General features: G+C 50.6%; 1 protein-coding gene across 1 annotated transcript in view; it reads right to left on the bottom strand.

Annotated features, from left to right (window-relative positions):
• Positions 1-18,755, bottom strand: part of LOC119956875 (chondroitin sulfate proteoglycan 4-like) — a 94,497-nt gene that overhangs the window by 15,157 nt on the left and 60,585 nt on the right. Inside the window, exons 4-6 of the mRNA XM_038784414.1 lie at positions 15,762-16,220; positions 14,878-15,054; positions 1,386-1,584 (exon numbers count right to left, since the gene is read on the bottom strand). Of these exons, the coding sequence (XP_038640342.1) occupies positions 1,386-1,584; positions 14,878-15,054; positions 15,762-16,220 (835 nt within the window). The remainder of the gene's footprint in view (positions 1-1,385; positions 1,585-14,877; positions 15,055-15,761; positions 16,221-18,755) is intronic.

Here is an 18,755-nt window from a genome sequence, read left to right as displayed (position 1 = left end):
AGGCAGAGACCCTCGTAACATTGAAGAAGTATTTAGATGAGAACTTGGAATGTCAGATCAGAGAACCTTACGGATCAAGTGCTGGAAAATGGAAATAGAGGAAATAGACGCTCGATGACCGGCACAGACAAGATGGGCCGAAGGGCCTTTTTCCGTGCTGTAAAACCTCTGTGACTCTGACTCAGGATCCAGGAGGAGGAGCAGGATCTAAAGGAAACGATTTGGGGCTTGGGAAAACCATGATTATATTGTTTAATTAGGAAGAAAGAGGATGGTTTAGTCGCTCGGCCCAGGGTGGATGACACAGCCTCGCTTGCCGTATGTACTCGGTGTACGTCCTGTGGAGGCCGGTGATGGGATCGGCTGATTCCGCCGCTGTCAACAGGGTTTCCCATTCCGTGCTCCCCCGCCACCGGGAAACCCGCGATGGGGGCTCGCTCTCAGCACGACTGGAAGATCTCCCGGCCAGTGCTAGACTTACAAAACTGAGACAAAGGCTCAATTCGCGCTCTCCAAATGAATGCAGAATGAAAAGTAAAGCAAATAGCCTTTATGTTTCATAAACAGGCCTCCTAGTCCAATGAAAGTATAATTGATCAGCTCTCTCCTTCCTTGTGACAACTGGTGATATTGCTGAGGTTACCACCTACTGCATTGACTCTGATCGCTGTGCAACGTTAGTTAGAACATGGATTGGACCCAACAGGATCCAGCCTGGGAACTCCGGGTTCCTGTATTCACCTCAGTGAAGTCAAGCTTCAGAAAATATTTCTCAGCCCATTCAAACTCATCACTCTGCCACCTAACTTCTTTTTTCTTCATTTTTTTTTCATGGGATATGGAATTATTGCCCATCCCTAATTACCCCGAGTGTCTCGCTCGGCCATTTCAGAGGGCAGTTCAGAGCCAACCACGTTGCTGTGGGTCTGGAGTCACATGTAGGCCAGACCGGGTAAGGACGGCAGATTTCCTTCCCTAAAGGACATCAGTGAACCAGATGGGTTTTGCAACAATTGATAATTTAACAGTCACTATTACTGAGACTAACTTTCAATTCCAGATTTCATTAATTGAATTTAAATTCCACCAGCTGCCGTGGTTTGATTTGGATCCGTATCCCCAGAGCATTAGTCTCGGGATTAACAATATGTCACCGTCTCCCCCGATATCTCCTGAGTTTGCTCCAACCTATGTCCATGCTCTTTTCTCTCCTTGCCCATGGACACTTTACTGTCCTATGGGAAATAGGGAATATCAGTCTTTGATGCTGCTGACTGGGATTGTGATAACCAGGTTTTACTGTAAGATCAGGTCAGTCGTTAACCCTGCTGACTAACCAATAACACGTAAACCAGCTCAATAATAACTGATGACTCCTGCCTCACCGTGATGCACAAAGCTGATTTGTCCATTGTTGATCTGTGCCTGGCTAAACTCCAGAATGCTGTCGCCCAGCGATGATTTCAGAGCCACATGGCCATTTGACGGAGCCCGGATAGAATAAACCAATTCTTCTGCAGGTGAATCTGCATCCTCAGCGCTCAGCAGGTCCTGGGAGATCTCAGCATTGCTGTCTTCCCACATCTAGGAATAAGAAAATATTTATCTGCTATTATAGATATTTAAAGATGCAGGGCCTCCTAGTTCACTCACTATCAATCATAGAATCCCTGCAGTGCAGAAGGAGACCATTCGGCCCATCAAGTCTTTACCGACACTCTTAAAGAGCAGCCTACCTAGGCCTGCCCCCCAGGCCTTCACATGTGGGAGGAAACCGGAGCACCCGGAAGAAACCCACGCAGAGACATAGAGAACGTACAAGCTCCATACAGTCACCCAAGGTTGGAATTGAACCCAGGTCCCTGGTGCTGTGAGGTAACAGTGCTAACCACTGTGCCACCCTCCATTTTGCCGTCTCACATTTTAAATTCCCATTCTTGCGTTTAAATCCCTCATTATCGTTGGCCCGTCCCGTATCGATAATCTCCCCAAATTCCCACCACCCTCCAAGATTCCTGCGTTCATCGCATTTCTGGCCTCCAGAATATTCCTGACGTTAAACATTCCATCACTGGCTGTCTCTGTCCGACTCTCTGGACTTCAATCCTGAACCTTTCTATCTCTCTGTCTTCCGTTAAACCTTCCTAAACATTAAACATCGAGGGCCGAAGGGCATGTTCTGTGCTGTACTGTTCTATGTTCTATCTCTTCAACCAAGCTTTTTAATCACCTGCCTTATATCTCCTCGGTGCGTCAGTGCCAAATTATTTCTGACAACGCTCCGGTGAAGCTATTTTATTGGAGCTATATAAATAAAGTTGTTGTTATTACCCATAATAATCATTAAATGCTGTGAAGTGTTTGCTTGGTGTTTATAAAGCTGAGGAATATCCCATTGCAGTGATTCCTCCAGAATGATCGGGTTCATCAAACTGGTTCTCCCTCCATCAAAGGACAGCACAGGAACAGGCCCTTCGGCCCTCCAAGCCAGTGATGGTCACGATGTCCGTCTAACCTTTAACCACCTGCATTTCCGGGGTCCGTATTCCTCTACTTCCGTCCTAATGATGCAACCCATCATCCACCGAGCGAACTCCCATGAAATCCCTTACCCTTTGCGGGTACAGATCCTTCAGCTTCTTCAATCTGTATCAGACAGAAGCCCCTCACCCTCCATTGCATCGTAAAATGGAGAAACGAGTATCAGCCACAGGAATATTGCTGATGGGAAAGGAAACTTGGTTTTGAGAAATAAGCTTGTTGCTTGAAAGAGGAACATGATTGATGAGAGTTAATGAATAAATCAATCTGCAGCACACTGCAGACTCTCCATCAGCAGGAATCTATAGCAACTTATTTCTTGGATGTTTTAAACTATAGTGAATTCTAACATTTTGTTTTCTTTCTCGGGATGTGGGTATTGTTGACGGTGTCGACATTTACTGCCCTTCCTTCGATCTCCATGATAGTGATGATGAGCTGTGTCCTTCAACCATGCAGGCCATATGGTGTAGGTACTCCCACAGTGCTGTTAGGGTGGTGAGTGACTTGGAGGGGAACCTCCAGGTGGTGGGGTTCCCAGGTATCTGCTGCTCTTGTCCCTCTAGATGGTAGTGGCCGTGGGTTTGGAAGGTGCTGCCTGAGGAGCCTTGGGGAGTTGCTGCAGTGAATCTTGTAGATGGTACACACGGCTGCCGCTGTGCGTCAGTGGTGGAGGGAGTGAATGTTTAAGGTGTTCGATGGAATGCCAAACAAATGGGCTGCTTTGTCCTGGATTGTGTTGAGTTTCTCGAGTACTGTTGGAGCTGCGCTCATCCAGGCAAGTGGAGAGTTTTCCATCACACTCCTGACATGTGCCTTGTAGATGGTGAACAGGCTTTGGGGGGGGGGGGGGGGGCAGGAGGAGAGGTACTCACTGTGGAATACCCAGCCTCTGCTTATTGATTATTGAACTAGAAGACTATTTTATTGGTAGAAGTACTGATGCACGGTGGAGATCTTGTGACGCAGTGGGTAGCATTCCTGCCTCTCTTAACGCACCACGAGGTTCAGGAAGAGAATCTGAATTGATTAATGTAGGACTATTATCAGACAGCGAGTATACTGATCAGAATCCTGAATGATTATCTGCGCAGTGTTACCTGTTAGCAAGAATAATACTCCGTTCAGAGTGAACATTATTTGAGTACAGACTTGGTTAGATCATCAATGGATAGTATACACTATACAAATATGAACCAACAAGATGTCACATTAGAACATTATTTGTGTCCCTTTGGAGTATTAACACACAGCAAGTCGCAGAGGGTATTAATTTACAGCATGCCCTAGATATTAATGGAGACAGGAGTCTAAAGGAAGTATTTACAAAGAGCATACTAAGAGGGGAATAGAATGCATCTTCACAGAATATGTAACATGCAGTGAATACCTCTCCAGTTAACATGAGTATTACTGTCCACATTTCTCAATCCAGTAAAATATATTGAAACAGATTCTTAATAGATTTACACCTAACATTTAGGTTCATAAATTCTCTTTCTCATCACTGACTGACCGATAATAAAACACTACCTGCGTTCCTCACAGACTGATAGATTATATCACAGTCACCACTTTAGAGTCAAGATTGTACGAGGTTGTCACCACCACAGATACAGATCTTTCATTCAGTTTGTTACCTCTGTCGACCAAGAATTAACAAAGAACCTCTGCAGAACAAAAATCAGGTCTGGCAGCAAGATGGAACAGACACCGACATTGCAGACACGGAGCCATTGTCAGAGCTGGGAGATATTACAGGCAGAATGATATAAGAAGTAGCAACACAGGATAAGGGTAAAGTGGGAAATACCCCACAGACCCCACCCCACAGCCCACCCCCACACACACACCCACACTCACACACACTCACACACATACACCCACCCACACACAGGCACACACCCACACACACACTCACACACATACACCCACCCACACACACACACCCACACTCACCCACACACATACACCCAGCCACACACAGACACACACCCACACACATACACCCACCCACACACAGACACACACCCACACACACACCCACACTCACACACATACACCCACCCACCCACACACATACACCCACCCACACACATACACCCAGCCACACACAGACACACACCCACAAACACACACACACACTCCCACACATACACACACACCCACACACACACACCCACCCACACACAGGCACACACACAGACACACACCCACACACATACACCCACCCACACACATACACCCACCCACACACACACACTCACACACATACACACACACACACCCAAACACACACACACAGACGCCCACACACATAGACACATACCCAGACACACACATACTCACACACACACCCACACTCACACACCCACACATGCACACACCCACACACACACCCACATACACCCACCCACACTCACTCAGACACACACCCACAAACACACACTCGTGCACACACACACACACCCATAAACACACTCACACCCACACACACACTCACCCACACACCCATAAACACACACTCACACACCCACACATACGCCCCCAGACACACACAGACACACACCCAGACACACACACACACACACACCCACACCTACAGACACCCACACACATAGACACACACCCAGACATCACACACTCACACACCCAGACATCACACACTCACACACACACCCACACTCACACACACACCCACACTCACATACCCACACACTTACACACCCACACACTTACACACACACACCCACGCACACCAACACTCACACACAAAAGTGGACAGAAGATGGTTAAATGGCAGAAGCGATGTTGACAGCAAATGGAAGATACTGAAATGAGAAAAAACAGAGATAAAAGATACAGTATACACTGTAGACACAGAGAATGCTAATTAGAGGATCGAGAGGTTCAAATAGGAGCAAAAGGAACTGGCAAAGTGAAACAGTTTGAACAACTATAACCAGTATTTATATAGTGCCTTTATGTAGAGAAGACAGTTCACAGGAATGATTATAAAACAAATCTGACACCAAGTCATCATGAAATATGAGAAGCGATGAGCAAAAGCGAGGTTAAAGAGTGGCTTAAAGTCAGAGAGAGAGACGGGGAGAAAGCGGGCACAGGGATAGAATTCCAGAGATTAGGACACAAGCATGCTCGTCAATGGGTTAAAATTGGGTAAATCAGGATCTGTAATGTTAGAAACACTGAACATACTCAGCAGGTCGGTCAGCATGTGAGGAGAGTTAACACTTCAGACCGATGACCAATCGACTGTTTAGCATATCTTGTTATTTTTTTCCCAGTAACTAAAATCAATGAGCTGCCATTGAATCCCCAAAAATATAGCTCAGCTCTGCCCACCCCCCCCCCCCCCCCCCACTGTCCCAGAGTGTCAATCCCAGTAACTCTGGCCCCCAGTCTCCATCCCAGTAACACTGTCCCCGAATGTCAACCCCAGTAACACTGGCCCCCAGTGTCCGTCCCCAGTAACACTGCCCCCCAGTGTCCATCCCCAGTAACACTGCCACCCAGTGTCAATCCCCCAGTAACACTGCCCCCCAGTGTCCATCCCCAGTAACACTGCCGCCCAGTGTCAATCCCCCAGTAACACTGCCCCCCAGTGTCCATCCCCAGTAACACTGCCGCCCAGTGTCCACCCCCAGTGACACTGTCCCCTAGTGTCCATCCCCAGTAACACTGTCCCCCAATGTCCGTCCCCAGTAACAATGCCGCCCAGTGTCCACCCCCAGTAACACTGCCCCCCAGTGTCCATCCCCAGTAACACTGCCCCCCAGTGGCCATCCTCGGTAACACTGTCCCACAGTGTCCATCCCCAATAACACTGCCGCCCAATGTCCATCCTCAGTAACACTGCCACCCAGTGTCCATCCCTAGTAACACTGCCACCCAGTGTCCACCCCCAGTAACACTGTCCCCCAGTGTCCATCCCCAATAACACTGCCCCCCAGTGTCCATCCCCAGTAACACTGCACCCCAGTGTCTACCCCCAGTAACACTGCCCCCCAGTGTCCTTCCCCAGTAACACTGCCCCCCAGTGTCAATCTCAGTAACACTGCCCCCCAGTGACAATCCCCAGTAACACTGCCCCCCAGTGTCAATCTCAGTAACACTGCCCCCCAGTGTCCGTCCCCAGTAACGCTGTCCCCCAGTGTCAATCTCAGTAACACTGCCCCCCAGTGTCCATCCCCAGTAACACTGCCGCCCAATGTCCGTCCCCAGTAACAATGCCGCCCAGTGTCCACCCCCAGTAACACTGCCCCCCAGTGTCCATCCCCAGTAACACTGCCCCCCAGTGGCCATCCTCGGTAACACTGTCCCACAGTGTCCATCCCCAATAACACTGCCGCCCAGTGTCAATCCCCCAGTAACACTGTCCCCCCGTGTCCACCCCCAGTAACGCTGTCCCCCAGTGTCAATCTCGGTAACACTGGGCAGCACGGTGGCGCAGTGGGTTAGCCCTGTTGCCTCACGGCGCTGAGGTCCCAGGTTCGATCCCGGCTCGGGGTCACTGTCCGTGTGGAGTTTGCACATTCAGTGTCCATCCCCAGTAACACTGCCACCCAGTGTCCATCCCCAGTAACACTGTCCCCCAGTTTCCATCCCCAGGAACACTGCCACCTTGTGTCCATCCCAGTAACACTGTCCCCCAGTGTCCATACCCAGGAACACTGCCACCAAGTGTCCATCCCCAGTAACACTGTCCCCCAGTGTCCAACCCCAGGAACACTGTCACCCAGTGTCCGTCCCCAGTAACGCTGTCCCCCAGTGTCCATCCCTAGTAACACTGTCCCCCAGTGTCCATCCCCAGTAACGCTGCCACCCAGTGTCCATCCCCAGTAACACTGCCACCCAGTGTCCATCCCCAGTAACACTGCCCCCAAGTGTCCATCCCCAGTAAGAAGTCTTACAACACCAGGTTAAAGTCCAACAGGTTTGTTTCAAACACGAGCTTTCGGAGCACGGCTCCTTCTTCAGGTGAATGGAAAGGCTTGTTCCAGAAATGTTTATATAGACACAGTCAGAGATGCCCCGGAATGCGAGCACCTGCAGGCAATCAAATCATCAAAGATGCAGAGAGAGAGGTAACTCCAGGTTAAAGAGGTGTGAATTGTCCCAAGCCAGTTCAGTCGGTAGGCCTCTGCAAGTCCAGGCTTGTTGGTGGGGGCCGAATGTAATGCGACATGAATCCCAGATCCCGGTTGAGTCCGCATTCATGCGTGCGGAACTTAGCTATAAGTTTTTGCTCAGCAATTTTGCGTTGTCGCGTCTCCTGAAGGCCTCCTTGTAGAATGCTGACCCGGAGATCAGAGGCTGAATGTCCTTGACTGCTGAAGTGTTCCCCAACTGGAAGGGAACAGTCCTGCCTGTTGATAGTCGCACGATGCCCGTTTATTCGTTGTCGCAGTGTCTGCATGGTCTCGCCAATGTATCCCCAGTAACACTGCCCCACAGTGTCCATCCCCAGTAACACTGTCCCCCAGTGTCCATCCCCAGAAACACTGCCACCCAGTGTCCATCGCTGGTAACACTGCCACCCAGTGTCCATCGCTGGTAACACTGCCACCCAGTGTCCATCCCCAGTAACACTGTCACCTTGTGTCCATCCCCAGTAACACTGCCTCCAGTGTCCATCCCCAGGAACACTGCCACCCAGTGTCCATCGCTGGTAACACTGCCACCCAGTGTCCATCCCCAGCAACACTGCCACCCAGTGTCCATCCCCAGCAACACTGCCACCCAGTGTCCACCCCCAGTAACACTGTCACCCAGTGTCCACCCCCAGTAACACTGTCACCCAGTGTCAATCCCCAGTAACACTGTCCCCCAGTGTCCATCCCCAGAAACACTGCCACCAAGTGTCCGTCCCCAGTAACACTGTCACCTTGTGTCCATCCCCAGTAACACTGCCTCCAGTGTCCATCCCCAGGAACACTGCCACCCAGTGTCCATCGCTGGTAACACTGCCACCCAGTGTCCATCCCCAGCAACACTGCCACCCAGTGTCCACCCCCAGTAACACTGTCACCCAGTGTCCACCCCCAGTAACACTGTCCCCCAGTGTCCATCCCCAGTAACACTGCCACCCAGTGTCCATCCCCAGCAACACTGCCACCCAGTGTCCACCCCCAGTAACACTGTCACCCAGTGTCCACCCCCAGTAACACTGTCACCCAGTGTCCATCCCCAGGAACACTGCCACCCAGTGTCCATCGCTGGTAACACTGCCACCCAGTGCCTGCGTGGGTTTCCACCAGGTGCTCCACTTTCCTCACACAGTCCAAAAATGTACAGGTTAGGTGGATTCAATTGCCCCTTAATGTTCCAGTTAGGTTCCGGAGACAGGGAGAGGGAGGGGGCCTTGGCATGACAGTCATTTAGACGATCAGTGCAGACTCGATGGGCCAAATGGCCTCCTTCTGCACTGTAGGAATTCTATGATTCAAATTCTATGATAACACTGCCACCCTGTGTCCATTCCCAGTAATACAGTCTTGTAGTGTCCGTCCCCAAGAACACTGCCACCCAGTGTTCACCCGCAGTAACACTGCCACCCAGTGTCTATCCCCAGTAACACTGCCACCCAGTGTCCATCCCCAGTAACACTGCCACCCAGTGTTCATCCCCAGTAACACTGCCACCCAGTGTCCACCCCCAGTAACACTGTCCCCCAGTGTTCATCCCCAGTAACACTGCCACCCAGTGTCCATCCCCAGTAACACTGCCACCCAGTGTCCATCCCCAGTAACACTGCCCCCTAGTGTCCATTCCCAATAATACAGCCTATTACTGACTGTCCCCAAGAACACTGCCACCCAGTGTCCAGCAATTGTAACACGGGCACCTAGTGTCTATCGGTGGTAATACTGCCACCCACTGTCTACCGCCTGTAACACTACCATCCAGTGTTCATCCCGAGGAACCCTGCCAGCCAGTGTCTGCATGGGTTTCCTCCGGGTGCTCAGGATCCAAAGATGTGCAGATTAGGTGTATTGACCATAATCGATTGCCCCTTAATGTAGAGGTTAGGTTATGGGGATAGGGAGAGGGAGGGGGCCTTGGCATGACAGTCATTTAGATGATCAATGCAGACTCGATGGGCCAAATGGCCTCCTTCTGCACTGTAGGAATTCAATCATTCTAATTCTATGATAACACTGCCACCCTGTGTGCATTCAGAGTAATGCAGCCTAGTAGTGACCGTCCCCAAGAACACTGCCACCCAGTGTCCACCCGCAGTAACACTGCCACACAGCGTTCATCCCCAGTAACACTGCCAACTAATGTCCATTCCCAACAACACTGCCACCTGGTGTACAGCATTGGTAATACTGCCACCCAGTGTCCATCGCCGGTAACATTGCCATAGAGTGTTCATCGCCAGGAACCCTGCCAGCGAGTGCCAAGACCCAGGAACACTGTCACCCAGTGTCCATACCCAGTAACACTGTCGCCCAGTGTCCATCCCCAGTAACACTGTCACCCAGTGTCCATCCCCAGTAACACTGCCCCCCAGTGTCCATCCCCAGTAACACTGTCACCCGGTGTCCTTCCCCAGTAACACTGCCGCCTTGTGTCCATCCCCAGTAACACTGTCCCCCAGTGTCCATCCCCAGTAACACTGTCCCCCAGTGTCCACCCCCAGGAACACTGCCACCCAGTGTCCACCCCCAGGAACACTGCCACCCAGTGTCCATCCCCAGTAACACTGTCCCCCAGTGTCCATCCCCAGTAACACTGTCCCCCGTGTCCGTCCCCAGTAACGCTGCCACCCAGTGTCCATCCCTAGTAACACTGCCGCCTTGTGTCCATCCCCAGTAACACTGCCACCCAGTGTCCATCCCCAGTAACACTGCCACCCAGTGTCCATCCCCAGTAACACTGCCCCCTAGTGTCCATCCCCAGTAACACTGTCCCACAGTGTCCATCCCCAGGAACACTGTCCCCCAGTGTCCATCACCAGTAACACTGCCCCCAAGTGTCCATCCCCAGTAACACTGCCCCCCAGTGTCCATCCCCAGTAACACTGCCCCCCAGTGTCCATCCCCAGTAACACTGTCCCCCAGTGTCCATCCCCAGTAACACTGTCCCCCAGTGTCCATCCCCAGTAACACTGTCCCCCAGTGTCCATCCCCAGAAACACTGCCACCAAGTGTCCGTCCCCAGTAACACTGTCACCTTGTGTCCATCCCCAGTAACACTGCCTCCAGTGTCCATCCCCAGGAACACTGCCACCCAGTGTCCATCGCTGGTAACACTGCCACCCAGTGTCCATCCCCAGCAACACTGCCACCCAGTGTCCACCCCCAGCAACACTGCCACCCAGTGTCCACCCCCAGTAACACTGTCACCCAGTGTCCATCCCCAGGAACACTGCCACCCAGTGTCCATCCCCAGGAACACTGCCACCCAGTGTCCATCCCCAGGAACACTGCCACCCAGTGTCCACCCCCAGCAACACTGCCACCCAGTGTCCACCCCCAGTAACACTGTCACGAGTGTCCATCCGCAGTAACACTGTCACCCAGTGTCCATCCCCAGTAACACTGTCGCCCAGTGTCCGTCCCCAGTAACACTGTCCCCCAGTGTCCATCCCCAGTAACACTGTCCCCCAGTGTCCATCCCCAGTAACACTGTCGCCCAGTGTCCGTCCCCAGTAACACTGTCGCCCAGTGTCCATCCCCAGTAACACTGTCCCCCAGTGTCCGTCCCCAGTAACACTGTCCCCCAGTGTCCATCCCCAGGAACACTGTCCCCCAGTGTCCATCCCCAGGAACACTGTCCCCCAGTGTCCATGCCCAGTAACACTGTCGCCCAGTGTCCATCCCCAGTAACACTGCCCCCCAGTGTCCGTCCCCAGTAACACTGTCACCGAGTGTCCACCCCCAGTAACACTGCCCCCCAGTGTCCGTCCCCAGTAACACTGTCACTGAGTGTCCATTGCCAGTAGCTCTTTCACCCAGTGTCTCCTGGGTTTCCTCCGGGTGCTCCGGTTTCCTCCCACAGTCCAAAACTGTGCAGGTTAGGTGGATTGACCATCAATTGCCTTTTTATGCACGGGTTAGGTTCCAGGGACAGGGGGAGGGAGGGAGCCTTGCAGAATAATCATTTAGACGATGAGTGCAGACTCGATGGGCCAATTGGCTTCCTTTTCAAAATCAATTAGAATTTAACATTGCGTTGGTGAATTATACATTGTTCAATGTAAATGATCACAGATAAAGGAAAAGAGATATTCTACATCAACACTACAAGGAGTGGACACAGAGTGGCAGTGACACCGGGAATAGACACGGACTAGCAGTGATACTGAGGATGGACACACGGTGGCAGTGTTACTGGGGATGGACACTGTGGATTCCTGTGGGAATTCTATCATTCTAATGATTCTAATTCTAATGAATACACTGCCACCCTGTGTCTATTCCTGGTAATACAGCCTAGTACTGTAGTGACCTTCCCCAGTAACACTGCCACCTAGTGTCTATCACTGGTAAGACTGCCACCCAGTGTCCATCCCCAGTAACACTGCCACCCAGTGTCCACCCCCAGTAACACTGCCACCCAGTGTCCACCCCCAGTAACACTGCCACTCAGTGTCCATCCTCAGTAACACTGCCACCCAGTGTCCACCCCCAGTAACACTGCCACCCAGTGTCCACCCCCAGTAACACTGCCACTCAGTGTCCATCCCCAGTAACACTGCCACCCAGTGTCCACCCCCAGTAACACTGCCGCCTTGCGTCCATCCCCATTAACACTGCCACCCAGTGTCCATCCCCAGGAACACTGTCCCCTTGTGTCCATCCCCAGTAACACTGCCCCCCAGTGTCCACCCCCAGTAACACTGCCACCCAGTGTCCATCCCCAGTAACACTGCCACCCAGTGTCCACCCCCAGTAACACTGCCCCCCAGTGTCCATCCCCAGTAACACTGCCACCCAGTGTCCATCCCCCGTAACACTGCCACCCAGTGTCCATCCCCAGTAACACTGCCACCCAGTGTCCATCCCCCGTAACACTGCCACCCAGTGTCCATCCCCCGTAACACTGCCACCCAGTGTCCATCCCCAGTAACACTGCCACCCAGTGTCCATCCCCAGTAACACTGTCGCCCAGTGTCCATCCCCAGTAACACTGTCGCCCAGTGTCCATCCCCAGTAACACTGTCCCCCAGTGTCCATCCCCAGTAACACTGCCAGCCAATGTCCATCCCCAGTAACACTGTCCCCCAGTGTCCATCCCCAGTAACACTGCCCCCCAGTGTCCATCCCCAGTAACACTGCCAGCCAATGTCCATCCCCAGTAACACTGTCCCCCAGTGTCCATCCCCAGTAACACTGCCACCAAGTGTCCATCCCCAGTAACACTGCCACCCAGTGTCCACCCCCAGTAACACTGCCACCCAGTGTCCACCCCCAGTAACACTGCCACCCAGTGTCCATCCCTAGTAACACTGTCCCCCAGTGTCCATCCCCAGTAACACTGCCACCCAGTGGCCACCCCCAATAACACTGCCAGCCAATGTCCATCCCCAGGTACACTGTCCCCCAGTGTCCATCCCCAGGTACACTGTCCCCCAGTGTCCATCCCCAGTAACACTGTCCCCCAGTGTCCATCCCCAGTAACACTGCCAGCCAATGTCCATCCCCAGTAACACTGTCCCCCAGTGTCCATCCCCAGTAACACTGCCACCCAGTGTCCATCCCCAGTAACACTGCCCCCCAGTGTCCATACCCAGTAACTCTGCCCCCAGTGTCCATCCCCAGTAACACTGTCCCCCAGTGTCCATCCCCAGTAACACTGTCCCCCAGTGTCCATCCCCAGTAACAATGTCCCCCAGTGTCCATACCCAGTAACTCTGCCACCCAGTGTCCATCCCCAGTAACACTGTCCCCCAGTGTCCATCCCCAGTAACACTGCCAGCCAATGTCCATCCCCAGTAACACTGTCCCCCAGTGTCCACCCCCAGTAATGCTGCCACCCAGTGTCCATCCCCAGTAACACTGCCACCCAGTGTCCATCCCCAGTAACACTGCCACCCAGTGTCCATCCCCAGTAACACTGCCACCCAGTGTCCACCCCCAGTAACACTGCCACCCAGTGTCCACCCCCAGTAACACTGCCACCCAGTGTCCATCCCTAGTAACACTGCCCCCCAGTGTCCACCCCCAGTAACACTATCCCCCAGTGTCCATCCCCAGTAACACTGCCACCCAGTGTCCACCCCCAATAACACTGCCAGCCAATGTCCATCCCCAGGTACACTGTCCTCCAGTGTCCATCCCCAGGTACACTGTCCCCCAGTGTCCATCCCCAGTAACACTGTCCCCCAGTGTCCATCCCCAGTAACACTGCCAGCCAATGTCCATCCCCAGTAACACTGTCCCCCAGTGTCCATCCCCAGTAACACTGCCACCCAGTGTCCATCCCCAGTAACTCTGCCCCCCAGTGTCCATCCCCAGTAACACTGCCACCCAGTGTCCATACCCAGTAACTCTGCCACCCAGTGTCCATCCCCAGTAACACTGCCACCCAGTGTCCATCCCTAGTAACACTGTCCCCCAGTGTCCATCCCCAGTAACACTGCCACCCAGTGTCCACCCCCAGTAACACTGTCCCCCCGTGTCCATCCCCAGTAACTCTGCCCCCAGTGTCCATCCCCAGTAACACTGTCCCCCAGTGTCCACCCCAGTAACACTGCCAGCCAATGTCCATCCCCAGTAACTCTGCCCCCAGTGTCCATCCCCAGTAACACTGTCCCCCGTGTCCATCCCCAGTAACACTGCCCCCAGTGTCCATCCCCAGTAACACTGCCACCCAGTGTCCATCCTCGGTGTCACTGCCACTCTGTCCACTCCTTGTAGTGTTGATGTAGAATATCTCTTTTCCTTTATCTGTGATCATTTACATTGATCAATGTATAATTCACCAACAAAATGTTAAAATATAATTGATTTTGAACTGGACCAGAGCAAAAATACCAACGTTCATTTAGATAGATTTGATGTAAATGAAGTTAAATCTTTTGATTTGGTCAGGAGTATATAAGCTATTTTGATATCTTTTAAAGTTACACCATCCCTCCAGTGATGCATAAATGGTTTCGAGGCCTGTATCTGATAGCAGATTGGAACAATCTCTGTCTCTCCCTCCTAAATGTGGAGAGTTTGGGCGGCTTGGGGGCATTAGCAGAGAGTTCCATTCCTCACAGTGAACCTGTTTGAATCCTCAGGTAGTTCAGTTTTTAAATCTCATCATCTAGTAACGTAAATGCGAAGAGTGAGGAGTGAATATAAAAAACACCATTACCTCCAGTTGAGAATTAATGGTAACGGCAGGAGCCTGATCGTTGACGGGGATAACAGTGACAGTGACCGGTATCGGCTTACTCTCTTTGCCAATCTCTGAAATGTTGGCCATTAGGGTGAAGATGTCCATCAATGTTTCACTGCCGTCGTGAAAATAAAACACTGCTTCCTGTTTGACCTAAAAATGTGGGGGAAAAGAATATCAGGAAGATCCCAGAAATAGCAGAACAAGTATGAAGGAAAGTATTTAAATCAACAGAGCCCATGACAAATCACAATCCAGGTGCTGCATATGAATGGGCATTTTGTGCCTCTCTTTAGCTTGTTGGCCGTTCGTGAGATGTCCTGGGTGGTACCTCGGGAGATGGTTAGAATATTACCACGTTCCTCACGGAAAGAAAGACATAAACTGGCGGCACGTGGCGCAATGGTTATCACTGGCACTAGGGCGCCGAGGATCCAGGTTCGAATCCCGGCCCTGGATCACTGTCCATGTGGAGTTTGCACATTCTCCCCGTGTCTGCGTGGGTTTTGCCCCCACAACCCAAAGATGTGCAGGGTAGGTGGATTGGCCACGCTAAATTGCCCCTTAATTGGAAAAAAAAACTATTGGGTACTCTAAATCTATTTAGAAAAAGAAAGACAGAAACATCTAAATTAGCTTCAAACATGTCTAAAACATAGCAGCCACCTGTAAACTTTCCCAGGGCAGCAGACACGCTCTGATTGTACATCCCAGTCCTCCATGCTTCTGGATTGGATATTACTCTGAATGGAGCTGGATACCACACACTGCGGTGGCAATGCCCACCAGCTCTGAGATCGCAAAGGGGGCAGTTAGACAGAAGAAGGGAGATCACCGAAAGGGAATGCCAGCCAACCTACCTCTTCCATAGTAAAGGAGGAAACGTTGTCTTCAGGAAGTCTGTGGTGTCCAATTCTGCCATGTTTAGGGGCTTTGGTGACATAGAATTCAAAATTTGAGGAGGGCTGATAGTTGGATATATTTAGGATGTCTCCATTGATGGTGTGTGCGCCGCTTTCACTCACTGAGAAATTCTGTGTCACCAAGATAATTACATCAGGAATGAGTTTGACCAGTACTGTTAGTCCATCCACCGTCTTAAACCCATTAGACACGTCGAGAATGAACAGATCCCCCTGGGGGCTGAATCTGGAATTAACATACTGAACTCTGCCACCATTTATATCATCCTGGGAAAATGATTTGAGGGATTCCTGGGGGCCAGCCATGCTCTCTGTCACCATAACCAACCGGCCACGCAGAGGAGCTGCTTTCACAGAGTAAATCAGATCTGCTGGAACACTGTTGTTGTGGAAAACCTGCCCGAGGAAACACAAAAAAAAAACAAAATTCATTCATTTAAAGCACAATTAATAGTTTGGATACAATTTAACCAATCACAGAGCTGCAGGGTTTGACTATGAACCATGGAGCATTGGGAATATCTCGTCTCACATTCTTACACCAATTTAGCGTGGCCAATCCACCTAGCCTGCACATCTTTGGGTGGTGTGGGTGAGACCTACACAGACACGTGGAGAATATGCAAACTCCACATGGACAGTGACCCGGGGTCCATTTATCTATCATTCATAATAATTTACCCCATATCCCTTCAAACCTTCTGTTCATTAAAGTCTATCAGCCTCATGCTAAACATTAAAAATTGACCTGACATCAACCCTAACCCAAACCCTAACCCTAACCCCTAACCCTAACCCTAACGCTAACCCCTAACCCTAACCCGACATCAATTGCCCTTTCAGTCTAGAAGTGTTTCCTAACCTTACTCTGAAAGATTTGATTCTAGTTTTTACGCTAAGCCCCTCAGTCCTAACCCCCCCCCCCCCCATTCAGCTGAAATAGTTTCTCTCTGTCCAACCTATCACTTAATTCCCTCTAAAGTGTTGAAACTTTGATCAAATCACCCCTTAACCTCCTAAATTCCTACAACACTAGTTTGTACAATCTCTCCTTGTACATTCTCCCCGTGTCTGTGTGGGTTTCGCCCCCACAACCCAAAGATGTGTAGGGTAGGTGGGTTGGCCACGCTAAATTGCCCCTTAATTGGGAAAACTCAATTGGGTATTCTAAAAAAAAAATTCAAATATATATATATAATAAATTTAGAGTACCCAATTCTTTTTTATCCAATTAAGGGATAGTTTAGTGTGGCCAATCCACCTCCCATGGACATCATTTTGGGCTGTGGGGGTGAGACCCACGCCCAGACAAGGGGAGTCCTTGTGATTTTTAAAAATAAATTTAGAGTACCCAATTCATTTTTTCCAATTAAGGGGCAATTTAGTGTGGCCAATCCACCTACCCTGCACATCTTTGGGTGTGGGGGTGAAACCCACGCAGACACGGGGAGAATGTGCAAACACCACACGGACAGTGACCCAGGGCCATGATTTGAACCCGGATCCTCAGCGCCGTAGTGCCAGTGCTAATCACTGCGCCACATGCCACCCTAGACCGTGTGATTTAACCCTTGGGAGAGATGGTATCATTATGCTAAATACACTTTGCACTCCCTTCAACCCCAATATTTCCTTCCAAAAGTATGGTTTCAAGAACTGAACACAGTAACTCCAGGTGTGGTCTAACCAGGACTTTGTATAGTTGAAATGTAATTTCTATCCCTTGTATTCAAGTCCTCTCGATAGAAACAGTAAGAAGTCTTACAACACCAGGTTAAAGTCCAACAGGTTTGTTTCAAACACGAGCTTTCGGAGCGCAGCTCCTTCCTCAGGTGAATGGAGAGGTATGAAGGTCTCGATAGAAAGGCCAACTTTCCAATAGCATTTTTGATTATTGTCTGTATGTGGTTGTTACATTTTAATGATCTGCACATCTGAGCCTCCAAATCTTTTCGGGACTCCAGCCTTTGTAACTTCTCACTGTCTAAAGTTTCTTGATCTATCCTTCGTAGCTCAGAGTTAAAGGAGTTAATGGCCTCCCCTTCGCTGACTTACTTTGTGGATTCTTAGTGAATCACAGCAAGTTTGAAATCCTGGGTTACAACATGAGAAATGTACATCAGGAGTCAGCATCATCAACACAGTCTTAGCACAAAATAAAACTTACACAATGGCGTCTGCCCAACAACACATTTTTCAGGCAATCTCTTGTGTGCTATTTTAGCAAGAGCTGTAGTCCCATTGGCAATAAGGCAGAATGGCAGGGAGCAGATATCCATACTGTTCGGTTCAAATGTTGAAATGCTAATCCCGCACATCAGGATCTCATTATTTTATATTCCCACATAAGAAACATAGGAAAGTACAGGAGAACAGACTCCTTCGTCCATCTGCCTGGCCAGAGTCTCAAACGCCTACTCCCCCGACATGCACCAAACTTTCACTTCAAATATTCCACACACTCTGCCTTCATCGTCTCCCCAGAGAGGCCATTCTCAAATACAAAGTGACCGAGCGTTAACCGTCTGCGCACCATCCTGCCTTTAAATTTCAGCCCACGTTCCTAGTCCTGGAGTTTGTGACAGAATATTGTTCAGTTTTCAGTTTTTCTAGCCATTTTAGAATCTTTATTCTTGAATAGTTTCTGCTTCCCTGGAGTAAACGATCACAGACACTTCAACCTGACATCCTTGCTCGGTTACCCTCTGCTGGGTAAACAGGAGCAGAGGGGTTATTGAATGAAAATGATCCATCAGTTCACCCAAAACCCAAAACTCCCCATCCTGGTAGTCGCATGATATGCAGACACGTAACCAATGGGTCATCAGAACAGGACACAACCAATGGGTAATCAGGACACCCAGCGGTGGCATCACCACAAGAGGGCACCACATGACCACTATAAAAAGGACAAGGCACACAGGCCCTGGG

Source organism: Scyliorhinus canicula, chromosome 24 (assembly GCF_902713615.1).
Source record: "Scyliorhinus canicula chromosome 24, sScyCan1.1, whole genome shotgun sequence".
Lineage (NCBI taxonomy): Eukaryota > Metazoa > Chordata > Chondrichthyes > Carcharhiniformes > Scyliorhinidae > Scyliorhinus > Scyliorhinus canicula.
The sequence above is the reverse complement of the archived record's forward strand: the minus strand, read 5'-3'. Positions and strand labels throughout refer to the sequence as shown.